The sequence below is a fragment of the Mizuhopecten yessoensis genome, unplaced genomic scaffold (genome assembly GCF_002113885.1).
Source record: "Mizuhopecten yessoensis strain PY_sf001 unplaced genomic scaffold, ASM211388v2 scaffold11145, whole genome shotgun sequence".
Classification (NCBI taxonomy): Eukaryota; Metazoa; Mollusca; class Bivalvia; order Pectinida; family Pectinidae; genus Mizuhopecten; species Mizuhopecten yessoensis.
The window spans coordinates 3,103,122-3,116,760 of NW_018408902.1; the positions used below are offsets into that span (position 1 = coordinate 3,103,122).

The 13,639-nt window shown below is 33.5% G+C and overlaps 1 protein-coding gene across 2 annotated transcripts in view; it reads left to right on the plus strand.

Moving 5' to 3' along the window:
* The window catches only part of LOC110466792 (ubiquitin-conjugating enzyme E2 Q2-like), a 21,339-nt gene extending 8,044 nt beyond the window's left edge, over positions 1 to 13,295 (plus strand). The window contains exons 4-9 of one of the 2 annotated variants that reach the window (XM_021523551.1): positions 935 to 1,008; positions 7,772 to 7,845; positions 8,266 to 8,346; positions 8,620 to 8,713; positions 9,307 to 9,383; positions 10,042 to 13,295. In XM_021523551.1, the coding sequence (XP_021379226.1) occupies positions 935 to 1,008; positions 7,772 to 7,845; positions 8,266 to 8,346; positions 8,620 to 8,713; positions 9,307 to 9,383; positions 10,042 to 10,179 (538 nt within the window). In that variant the 3' untranslated portion in view covers positions 10,180 to 13,295. The remainder of the gene's footprint in view (positions 1 to 934; positions 1,009 to 7,771; positions 7,846 to 8,265; positions 8,347 to 8,619; positions 8,714 to 9,306; positions 9,384 to 10,041) is intronic. The other variant, XM_021523552.1, reaches the window with a different exon arrangement.
* Positions 13,296 to 13,639: the final 344 nt, after the last annotated feature.

A 13,639-nucleotide genomic window follows, 5' to 3' on the forward strand; every position in this document is an offset into this window, starting at 1 on the left:
TTCTCCTCCAGACTCAGAGGTACTACATTCATTTTCTCTGCATGGAAAGAAAATCATCAGGGGCTTTATTTAAATCGTAAATTTCAGGACCCCCGAGCTATCCGTTCTCCCTTGGGGAGGGGGTAAAGTTTACTATAGTTTATATAGGGAAAATTAACCAATATTGGTATATTTTATCCATTTTCAGCAGAAAATTACTCAAACTTAGTCAGAATCATCTTTGGTGAATGAGAGTATTACTTTGTAAAATTGGGATTCCTGCCCCCTCCCCAGGGGCTAGGGCGGGGCTCCAAAGGGAACATTTACCAATGTTTTCAAATTCTTATCCTTTGATGACATGACAAGTATTGTATTTCACTTAGTTTACATGCTGATTTCCACATCACATCTAAACAATAAAATAAATTTAAAGCTACCAGTACCTATGATATAACTCAGGTGACCGCTAAGGCCCTTGGGCCTCTTGTTTAAATAGTTAGCATGCTGAAATGAAAGCCTCTGCATGTGACAAACAAAAACTCCTTTCTACAAATAAACACTGGTATGACTATGCTTAAGCATGTCAAATATTTATTTGTTTGACGCATACACAGGCTTTCAAATATTGAAGAGTGTTAAGTTTATTTCCTTCAAAATGGTCAATTTTCAACTAAATAGTGCACAACAGAAAATATTCACCCATTATATTATGAAAATGCTGGTTCATGTTTCTCTTTCTAATTCCATATCTCCTAAACCTGTTGTACTTGTTGAATGAAATTTCATATTTGCATACTTAATTTATTCCAGATTAGGAATATATAAACTAACTCTGAATCCCTGACGCGGTCAGAAATGACCATTAACATCATTTTTGCTTTACAGTTCTTTTATATTAACCTACAGTAGAGATTTGTACTCTTTTTTTTATAAAATGTATGTTTGATCTTATTAGCAGTGAAGATGAAGATGAGGAGAATTTTTTTGGTGCCCAGGGAACACCAGGAGCTGTACAGAGACTCCTCAGAGGTAGGCAATTAAAACTTAAAGTTAAAAGTATGAAGATATCAGTCAGAAGAAATCTGGTATAATTTGCTCTCATGTACATGTGTAGGTTTCCTTGTTTACATTTTCTTTAGTGTGCATCAGACACTGTGATCATCATTTAGTGTTGTATCTACTATAAAAGGAAACTGAAACAAGGACACTGATCATTTAGTGTTGTATCTACTATAAAAAGGAAACTGAAACAAGGACACTGATCATTTAGTGTTGTATCTCCTATAAAAAGGAAACTGAAACAAGGACACTGATCATTTAATATTGTACGTATCTACTATAAAAAGGAAACTGAAACAAGGACATTTACGCTTGAGGAGGGATTAGGAGTTTTACTCAGTTGTTTTATATTTTGCAAATTTCACCATATGTATTTATGATATCTACCTTGAGCCCAGAATTTAAACAGATATAGCCTGTGGAATGTGCACAGCTATATTAGTAATATTTATCTGTTTATATTATATTGGGGAAAGCATTTGGTTCAAGGTTGATAAATAACAGGCTGTTTTGAGAGTACTACATGTATGTTTATTCTGAAAAATAAATGAAATTGAATTATCGGTAAACTGTGTAGGCCAACTCTTCATATATAGTACAAATACATGTATATATAAACTATGTTTTTTCACTTTTTAGCTAAGGCGTTAGCCGCCAGCTATTGGTATTACTTTAGTTAATGAGCTCAGATATTCATAAATGTCGATTTCACACAGACGGCCTCTAGCGGTAGTCACTGGTACTAAATTGAATCATATACCGGACCTACTGTCTTTATTATGCGTAACTTTGGACTCAAATGCACTTGAATGGCTTGTAAATATCATTACTTTTCTTTATAGAACATATGATCTTATCACAACGTCGTATTCTTATTGAAAATGCACCCTGTTTATCTCAATCGGGAACTGCTACTTGAATGTAGGTCATGCATGCTACACGCAACTTCCGGTAAAAATACTTCAGTTAATGAGCTCAGATATTCATAAACGAGACATAACGTCACCTTCTAGTAATACTAAACAAACTGCAAATAAAATCCATTACCACGGACTCAAGTTCACTCAAACGTCATTGGATATAATCTTATTCTTAGTTAGAACTAAGTATCCTTCTAAAACTTCGTATTTACTCTTGGAACTGTCGCTGGATTAACCCTTTACACGGAAATATTGTCCTGTGATTGGCTAAAATTGGTGACATTTACGTCCCTGTTTACAATTATATATTGCGTGGTCAGAGCTATGAAGCGGTCCTGTTCCAACTAACTGAGGATAATCAAAAGTGCTAATCAGTAATAATATATCTGATTCACGCTTCATATGATTATAATGTTATCAAAATATTGCATATTCGTTCATCGTTAAAATAACAAATCCTTACTAAAAACTCTAAAAAAAGAAACGACGGCCATGTTAGATCACGCGTGATGTTATCCGTTTCCTTATATGGCCTTCACGGCCAAATATAGTATTACTACTGATGCGGTCATGTTTACTACAATTTCCATATTTGGTCATGACACCCATATTTAGACGTCTGACCTATATCGGAAAGATTGAGGAAGTTTCCAACATGGCAGTCAATTAGGATTTCGCTTGCACTTGTTACGTAAACTTGATAATTTAACGAAATATAAGGCGGAGTATAACTTACAATTATGTAGGAGATCAACATAAAAAGTTCATATTACAAACCTATTAATGGATACGGATCCTGTCAATTAATTCTAAAATCGCCTCCGTGTGATTCACACCAGGCTTGCCTAACTAAAATGGGATCAACCGGCCGGGGCAGATGAGACCGGGAATCATGTTAGAACTAGCCACTGTCCTTCTCTAGTTCCATATTGGTATTCTAACCTGAAGGCTTTTTTTACCTTCGCAGTATTATCATTTTGTTCTATTTTCATCATAAGATATGCTATTGCATTTTTATATCGCCTTCTCGCTAATTACAGCTCAGCCAGAAACGAAAATATGCTCCGATAGGCCTACATTTTATATGTCTGTTGGTGTGATTTGTGTTTTTCGTTTATTGAAGTATTACCATATAACAGGACTCTTTTATTTCAATATACACAAAAACAACAACACCTTCGGAATGATTTCAGACATATACTGCGGGAAAACACGAGTGATCTCCCTTACATTTAGACATGCGCACATTTTACTTTCGTTTTGTGTAGGCCTAGACATCATTCGCAACGCGAAGCGGAAAAGACGAAAATGCAGGCGAGTGTTGACTTAATGTTAGGCATGTTGTTTAAGCAGCATTGACAATGAACAATATACATACACTTCTGCAACGTTTACCTACTACTGATTCATAAATAAGGCTATGTATCCCGATTTCGGTGACTTGTGGCCAAGCATGCGGCCGAAGCCGCAGAGAATGGCGCATGTTGTCAGCGGCGATGACAAAAAGGAAGGTGCTTCTACGGTATGTATAGCAGTTATTATGCAAAAACAAACATAATAAACGGACGTTTTACTCTAGTGAATTACAGCGTCACGAGGAACGTCTTTCTCCAGACGTGTTGCAAAATTTTCGAACTGCTTAGTTGCAAACTGATTTCACTTAAGCGTTGTTTGTGAGGATATTTGGCCTTACATTTCTTCTCATTCAGTTAAAAAAAAACATGTTATAAACATTGTATTATTAGATTCATTGTGATGTTGGCTTTCATTGAAGTTTCAATTGTTATACTACTTGATGTTTTGGAAACTTAAACAAGTATAGTAGTTCTAAATATTATGAAATGACAGAAACATTAGGCCAAACAAATTACTTGTGTTTCTACTATCAGAAAAAAATAGGGTAGGTATGTATTAGCTAGGCATTTTATTGTTAATTTGAAAAATATCTTTACTGCGCTAATATAGAGCAGGAGTTCTGACTTTAACAGTGCATATAAAAACTTAAGGGTATTGTAGAACACAAATCTGAGATAAGTCTGGTTAACCACACTGGTGTCGAACACACCAATAAGTATAGTGTGTATAATATATCATAGTTTATACACATCATATTACTATTAGTGTGTCCAGTATCTGTGGGGTTAGCATAAACTCAATATTTGTTTTAAACTTTTAATTGGCCTTATATAATGATCATTTATAGGTCAGACAGGGTTTGGTTTCCAATTCGGAAACTAGACCTGTTAAAACAGTTATCATTTGTAATTTAGAGATTAAATATTTCTAAGCAGAAAAAAATGAACTATAAATATTTTTCAACCTTTTCTGAGTTGTACAATTTTAGAGTATCTTCTGTCTGAAATCTGAACATAACTTGTTTTATGATAAATGTGTAAAACAATTCCTCATACTGGGGTAAAGTTTTTCTATATATAGTCCCAAAAACTACAGATAAAATCCTTGAGCACGTACAAGATACAAAAATATATATTTTACGTCCATTTTGCAAAACATACAACATAAGCTACAAAGACAAAACATGAGTATAATAACAGAGACCAAAATATTACAACATGGAAAAATAAAATAAAAACATGTATGTACATGTAGTATACTGTAAGCTCAGAAAAAGAGTTTATCACTTGGAAAGCACTTAATAGGCACATTGAACACGGTAAGCACATCAGCACATGGTAATTTAAGCACATTTAGAACATTTGCATACAGCACATAAAAAACAAAACCATAACATGGAAAGCTTATTAGCACATAGTAGGCACATTTGCACATTGTAAGCAAAATAAAGGAGTGCAATGGACATCTCCATGTTTCCTGGTTAATTTCTTCTTTATGGAAACAACCAGGGGAGAGTGATGTTCTGCTTCATCTTTTGTATTAATGAAAACCGTGAATATCTAAGTGCGTGTGTTTAAACTAATTTTGTTTTGTTTTTACTGGTACCTTTTTATGTACACATGTTTTACCACCTAAGGAATTAGATGTCTTAAGCCCCCATATGATGTGCTGTTATAAGTTGAATTTAATGTACATTTTGTTTATATTTAGTTCTGCTACCAAAGAGATTGACTTATTGAAATGTTTTTGAAACATTTTAATGAACTCCTCAGCTTTAATGCCTTATTTCTCACTATACAAGCTCATATTGCTATGCCTCCTATTTGTTTGAATATCATCTCTAAACATTATTGCTGGTGCAGAAATTATATGGTAACTATGTTCTATTTTAGGGGGGGAAAGCAATCAATATTACAACAGACAGGGATGGTTATTGATGGGAGAAAGGAGGATGAGAAATAGGAACTGTACCAACTCTCTCATACCTTTGAGGACTTCATGAACTTTTTCAAAAGGCTGCAAGAACTATACCAACAGTGACATGACATTTTGAAATCTGTCAGTTACTTTATAGAGGAGGAACCTCTGACTAAATCATTTTCTCTCAGACACATGAAAGCCGAGTCCACAGATCCTTCCATCAGCGAATAGTTCAAATGTAGTTCAAATGCTTTCCTCGCAAACTTTTCCTTAATGGAGAAGTCAGTGATCTTTACTTGGAACAGATTGAATCTGTGAATATTGATGCTGAAAGCCTGATGAATGTGATTGAACAGCCCCTACTTGATGCTGAAACCCTGATGAATGTGATTGAACACCCACTACTGACTAAGGGCACAAATGTTGGAAACAACGTTTGTTTTGATCAATATAACACTATGGGTGGTGGGAGCAAATTGGAAAAAAAATTAAAAGTATGTTTTTAAAGATAGAAATACTGGTCATGGCTTCCTTTTAGTTTTTGTCCAATGAATTAAAAGTCAACGCAAATGTTAAGTAGTAAAAGAAATGTAAGATCCCTGGTATACATTGTACTTTTAACAATGCTTATGATCAATATCAATAAAATAAAATAAAAGTTATAATATGTAACTTGATATTTGTTAACTTCGCTCGATTTTACTGTGTCCAACATTTGATATTAAATCTTGTGTGATATATGAGAGGGATAGCACACAAGATTGTATCAATGTCAATGAAAGCAATTATTTCTTAAGTTTTCAACCATATTTCTTGAAACTTCATTTCTAAATTTCATACATCAATTGTTCAAGACAGTTTTAAGGTCAATTTCATTCAGTCAAGGTGAAGGCTACAGCTTCACAACCTGTTCATGTACATGTGACAGAGAAATTGTCAGTGCATTCCTAACTAAGTATTCAAACCAAATTTTATAAACCTTGATCCATCATTCTCAACATTAAATCATGCACTACCTGTTTGCATATACACAAGCAACCTCAACTTTCAATAAGTCCTGTTGTCAACATTTGTTGCACAATGCTATCAGTTCTGAAACCAACAATCATGACAACTGTAATAACATAGTATGTGTTCTAGCTGGTACATTTGCAGTACTCTTTTGAAATGTATTTGAAATTAATATGTGCATCTTATTTCAAATGCTAGCCTATGAAGATGATAAAGCTGAACATATGCTATAAAGTTGTTGTTTTCTTTGTGAAGAATTTATGCAATGGAAATAGAGGGAAAATAATGTAACTCTCCTAATCTTGTGTGTGTGTGTGAGTATGTATGTTTATATTTTGTTTATCTTATTCAATATTGAAACATACAACAATGTATCATATTGAATTAGAGTGCTTTTTATATTATTTGTTCATGGGAACACAGATTCAAAATAGTTCCATTTTTCATAAGAAGAGACCTTTTCACTGCAGTGAATATGTAAAACACTTTATTTAAAAGTTTTTCAAAATTATTGAGAGACTTGTAAATTTATGGGTAGCAGTAATCCACTTGCTTATCCACAATTTAGTTTCGGCAAGTAAACATCCTTATAAATATTGTTCTGTAACAATATACACTGACTGATGCAAAATTGAAACTTGAACAAAATTCACACGTATTAAAAAGCATGCCAACCCTGGTCGATGTGCACACTTTACAAGATAACTTGCTTGAATATATATTGATCAATATACAAACTTAGACGATAAGTTCAAAGTTGAGTGAAATCCATGCCTAATTAATTAGCATACTGTACTCTGATTGGTCAATGGTTTTATGCCAAGTAACTTTGTTAGATAAGGCAAGGGTTGATATCTTATTCAACAACAAAGGCAAAGTTCAAAGATGTTCACAATCTGTGCATAATCTATTCAATGGTTTAAAATAATCAGGTATTGGTCAAAGGGGTAAATGCCAGTTTCAGTTTTTAATGTTCTATGAAATACATTGTATGGACAAAGGGAAGCAATTCCAAATTCCTATGCAAATTAATTATCCAAAGGTTTAAAATGATATATTCTAGAGGAAACTTGGTACCACTCTTCTGACAAACCTATAAAGATATACTGTACACACAAGAAGAATAACTTCACAGTGGTACACTTTTACATAAAACTTTGATTCATAACAAATTAACAGTAAATCCTTCTGTACAATATGATGGGAACTTCGTCTTTATTTTGTTCTCCATTCCAAAAATAATATATATATCTTTTGCCTTAGCTTTCAGTACTTTCAGTACTTTGATTAAAAGTATATTTGTCAAATTCAGTGCTACTTAAATATCAAAACAGTCAAATTTTTATACTTTTTTTCTTCTTTTTGAGATTGCACTAGTTTTCTTATATATATTGCTTGTCCAAATAGCATAAAGGACTGTCAGTATGTGTATATGGTTATCTAGAGGTAAATGTTGACAGAGTATAGCAGCACAATACAACAGATAGCTCCATTATTGTTGAATGCACATTTTTATCTCTTTTCAGATTTAAAAGGAATGAAAGAATCCTATAAATTTGGAATTGAAGGACGACCAAGGGGAGATAATCTGTTTATTTGGGTAGGTAGAATGAGAGTATTTTTATTTGGGTAGGTAGAATGAGAGTATTACTGGTTTTAAGTATAGAGATGGTCCAGTGGTGTTTCTTGTACGTACGTAGCTGTGATTTTGACAGGTTTACCAGTAGTGTCCAATAGCGTTTCTTTGTGACAGTCATATAACATATCAAATGGGGAATTTATTTGTTTTAGAGATTTTTAAATCAGGATTTAAATTACATGTGTGTGAATGATTTTGAAGAAGTTGACAAATTCAAAAAGCAAAGAGAATTTTCCAAAAGTACTTGAAGGCCCATAAAGAAACATATCGTCCAGCCATGATAATCTAATTATTAGAACTTTTTTTCAGAGATAAATATGTCAATAATCTTGAAAAGAATGATCATTTGATTAAGTATAGGGGTTTTACATTATGTTACAGGATGTAAAATTGAAGGATTTCCCCCCAGAATCAAAGTTAGGAAAAGATCTTCAAAATTTTGCTGATAAATTCAAGAGAGAGGTAAGTTGAAAATATTTCTTGTCATTTCAAAGTTTTTCATGTTATACATATAAACGGCTATTAACTTCCTCAAAGTTCAATTTTTTAAAACTTTATACAGTCCTGTATTTGTCAAATTAAAGATTTTCCTCATCAGATCTTTAAGCTGCCACTGACTCCAATCATAAAGCAATAGTTTGAGGATTTTATTTTCTCTACATGTTAACACTTTACTGGAGGACTTGTTATCTCTAAATATTCTACCCGGATCCCTTGATACTTTCATTGTTACAGCCAGCTGTCTACATAGAGATGCATTTCCCTGGGGAATATCCAATGAAGCCTCCATTTGTTAGAATTTTGCGTCCCAGATTTAAATTTTTAACAGGTAAGTAAATCACATTAACTCATTCAACCCTGAAATTTCATATTGAACTATTCCAACCTTTGAATTAGAAGAGTTCATATGTGTCTTCAGGAATGAATGAGTTAATTTCAGAGTTCAGGTTTTGTTCCTGACTCAGAGGTGCAATTTTATCAGTCCAAAATATCACATAAAAAGGCACTGACCCATTCAGATGAGATTTAAATGTCTAAAACATACGATACAGTGTACTTGATTAATGCTATGACTCACCAAGATACCATTGCATCATTCCAAACATGGTCTGATACATTGTAGCTGTGAATCTGAAGAGCCTGATTAATTCTTAGCTGATAGCTTGGCCATCATGCCTGACATTTATGTTTTAAATGTGACAAAAAATTACAGTGTATATTCTCAACAGATATTTTTTATCTTCTGTTTAATTGTCAGTTCTAATAAAGCATTATACATCAAAATAAATATTCTGAATTAAATTAAGTTTTCAAAATAAATGTCTCACAGACCCATACACATTATGTTGTTGACTAAATGTCTTTACCGGAAAAATAAAATTATCTTCAGATTTGTGTATTCTCTCCCCTTCTCTATGATAGGCCATGTGACCATAGGTGGCAGCATCTGTATGCAAATGTTGACAAATTCTGGTTGGACACCCACAAATGATATAGAGGTAAGACTTTCTCATAATGTGTATACAGTTTGTATTGGTTCACTCCACATTCATACAATTAACCCTTCAGTTTTCATCCAATTAATTCCTTGAAACTTAGTTGGTATAACCGCCATTGTATGCAGGTGTGTATTTGTACCCAGCATTCTATCTTGTAGCGTTTAAGAAATTTGATTGGGGTTTTTTTGTACTAGGAGAACAAATAGATATTTCTGCCTTTCAGTCCTTCAGTTAATGTTCCTGTATCTCTATGAATATTCATGACTCGAAAAATAACATTCCTGTCCTGCAGTCTTCCTATGAATATTCATGTCTACTTTCAACACAACATCTTCGCCAGTTCAATTATACCACCCCTCTCCCTCAGATCTCTAGTGTAATCACTGACTGTATGCTTTGAAAAAACAATTATGATCAACATCCTCCCTCAAATGACCTGAGCTGACTGTTACCTTGTGTACTAAAAAGTTGAGACCCACATGTACACATACTCATAAATACAGCTCACCTTTATTTTCATTTGTCGGAGAACTTGTCATTTAGCATAGGTAACATGTACTCGGGACCTTCTGGTAAAACCAACACATGCAAAGTTCTGTCAATCTGATGTGTGACCATGTGATTGTTTGTGACTTAATGCAGCAAACTTCCATTCCAGGCCATCCTTGTTCAGATACGATCAGAGATTATGAGTGACCCGAATGCCCAGCTTGAGAGGAGCGACTCCGATCGGCCCTACGGAGAACAAGAAGCCAGAGACGCATTCACTCGCATGGTGAAAAGATACGGATGGTGAAAAGAAAATGTTTGAAAGTGTTTGTTATACGAAAACAAATTCTTGTTTAAGACTTACCAGTAAGAAATACATTCCCAGTCATAGTTGTACCACTGATTACTCGTCCTATCGATTACAGCTGTCTCTCACTTCAACTGTATTCTGATACATGGACTGTGTCTCATGGAGAGGGTGTTTCACCTTGTTATAAGACGTTTATAGGCCTCCTAGTGGTTATAATGAGGCTTCACCAACATTTAGCGTGGATGTGTTGTATATTTATATCGTAGACTTCACCGCGATCAAACTGGGAGTACATAAACTTTCTTCTATAAAGGGAATCCATTAAAATAATAAGTGATTTTTTAAGTATTCACTTCAGGATGAGAGATAGTAGAAAGTGATTCATTCTTTGATGTCGGGATACGTAGTAAAAACACATTACAATAATTATTCTTTGATGTCGGGATACGTAGTAAAAACACATGACAATGATTATTCTTTCATGTTGGGATACATAGCAAAAACCCATGACAATGAATATTCATTGATGTTGGGATACATAGTAAAAACATATCACAATGATTATTCTTTGATGTCGGGATACATAGTAAAAACACATCACAATAATTATTCTTTGATGTCAGAATACATTGTAAAAACACATGACGATGATTATTCATTGATGTCGGGATACATAGTAAAAACACATCACAATGATTATTCTTTGATGTCGGGATACATAGTAAAAACACATGACAATGATTATTCTTTGATGTTGGGATACATAGTAAAAACACATCACAATGATTATTCTTTGATGTCGGGATACATAGTAAAAACATATCACAATGATTATTCTTTGATGTCGGGATACATAGTAAAAACACATTACAATGATTATCTACACAAGTATTGGCAAACACATGCACATTCTAACTGGTAGATACTGTAAACCATTCACATGTATATATAATGTATATTTTAGCAGAACTCCGGATATCAAATTCTTCTACAGGATTTTTGAGCAATGAATTTTGTACAAAGCAGATAAGTCAATTATCCTTCCTATTCTATTGTTACAGACTGTTGCAAGCAATAGAGTCTGTGTAAAAAACATCACAACAAATTGTATACAGTAAACACATTGTCACTGCTTCCATGGGTCCATCCAGTTGTCAAAAAAGATATGTACAAGATCTCTCAACAGACCCTTTGGATGTGGTTAGGAAAAAATAAGAATGTCCAAGTTAAAACGTTTTATAGTTCCGGGGCCAGCTGTTTCTCACATCGTTGATTATGATGTGGATGCCCTGTACTAGATAGTGCATGTAGTACATATATATGTACATCCCCAGATATTGCTTGTCAATGTATAAATTGTTTGTATGTCAATCTCATTTTTTGGTGAATTTCAAACATTTCATTGAACTTTTCATGAAAATATTCAGTTTGATGAGTAAAGATATATTTTTGTTAAATACCAAAGATAAGTAAAATGTAAACGTCCATTTTTATATAAAGTTTCTGGTTTTCCTCAACGACAGTATTTTATACACAGAATTTTAGAATTTTTGTGCTGTTAACTGTACTTGTTTTGATTTACAGTTCAATAAGGTACTGTACATGACAGTTGTAACAGTAATAGACTACGTTGTATGGCTAACGATATTGGTAGACTTACAATATAGGTAATATCCTCACTGCATGAAAGAGTAGGAGTTTGCTGTCATGTTCACAAATGATTCCCTCCAAATTGTATCAATGGTAAACCCTTTCACCGCTGTAGACCATAATGAACTCATCCATATCAATACATGGTAGAGTCTACTAACGTTACATAGGGGTGAAATGGTTAATGAATGAATAGGGTAGTGAGTGTCTAGCTAGCTATTTTTGTATTGGTTGTTTTATAATTGTACAAATGTATTGTTGATCATCGTTATTTTGCTTTCTGTTATTGTTAATGATAAGATCCATACCCCAAACACTGAGAAAAAATATTCTTATGGAGGTGTAGATATTTTTGTCTAGAATGTGAGGCTGTATTTTTCACTTCTGTTATAGAGGTCATGTTACATGTATAGAGGTCATGTACTGGTAAAATATATCATGCAAATTTTAATTCGGGTTGTCAAACCAGACTAATTTGAGTAACTGGTTACTCAAAAAATCTCCCAACTGATTAGCTGTTTAATCGGTCAATTTGTCAATCAAATAATTAGCTACAAATACATAAATGTCGGACTATTTCGTTATTGATTTCAGTAAAAGGTCCGAGTAACTGGTTAACTAGCTAAATATCGACAATCTCTTAATTTTAAGGGAATTGGAATTACTAGCAAGTTTGTAATTTGATAAATCGAGTTTTATATGTGTCTGTACAGGTAATACGAACAAAAAGTGTATGACTTTAAGGCAAAATTGATCGCCAAGTGCTGGTTTTTTTTTTTGCATTAAATCAGTTGCAGGTATTTTGTGTCCAAATGTTAAGAGTCTGGATTTGAGGATTTGTTTTATGTTTAAGAATGATGTCATTGAATGTCATTAAATTAAAAATAGACTGTTATCTCAATATTTTATAACATGAAACATTTATGGATGTTTCCTTTTGCTGTAAATATTACATCAACAAACAACTCAGTTGATACGAACGATTCCTGTCCACCGCTACAATTGTACGCTAGTTAAATTATTCAATGCACAATTATCCATGATAGCATGGTAACCAAGACAACTTCAAAAGAATTACAATGTAAAAGTTTCATGTGATACAGTAAAGTATTGGGATAATTGTATACCTGTGTTTAAAATATACGGAGCTGTACTTAATGCGTGATGGAATGAGAGTGAAAGATATAAACAGTCGAAGTCAGTTCTTATTATTAGTTTGTTTACATGTTGTCTTGTCTGTATCTCTATTAGTTAGGTCAGATGTGCAATTGTGAGTTAGCCCTTTACGAGAAGTGTAATTGTGCCGAAAATATCCGTTACTGTTGTAGCTGACTGTTAAGCACTGAATGAGTGATTTATTATGGTATCAAGTACAACATAATTGATTGTGTTGACATTTGTACATTATTATTAATATTAAATATGACGGTTGATACATTGGAAATAAATTATTTCAAAATATTGGTTTTGGTTAAGGTTTGCACTATCTCAGAAAGTTAGAATTAAGATATTTAGCAAATCTTGTGCCATTAATACATTCTGAAACAGTATCATGTAGACCGGTTTTGAGTCTTTCCTTAACAAAATAAGTTCAACATATATGATCGTATGACAGAATACCTGTATTTCAAAATGTAGAATGGGATATATATTGATTGCAAAGGACCGGGGAGCTTTTTGCATGTCACAGTGTCTGTTGTCCTTCAACCTTTCAAACCTTACTTAACCTGAATAATTCATAAGATTTCAACCAAGTTTACTTTGTTGCATTCTTAGCATGGATAGGTGTGCCCCTCCCCCACTGGGG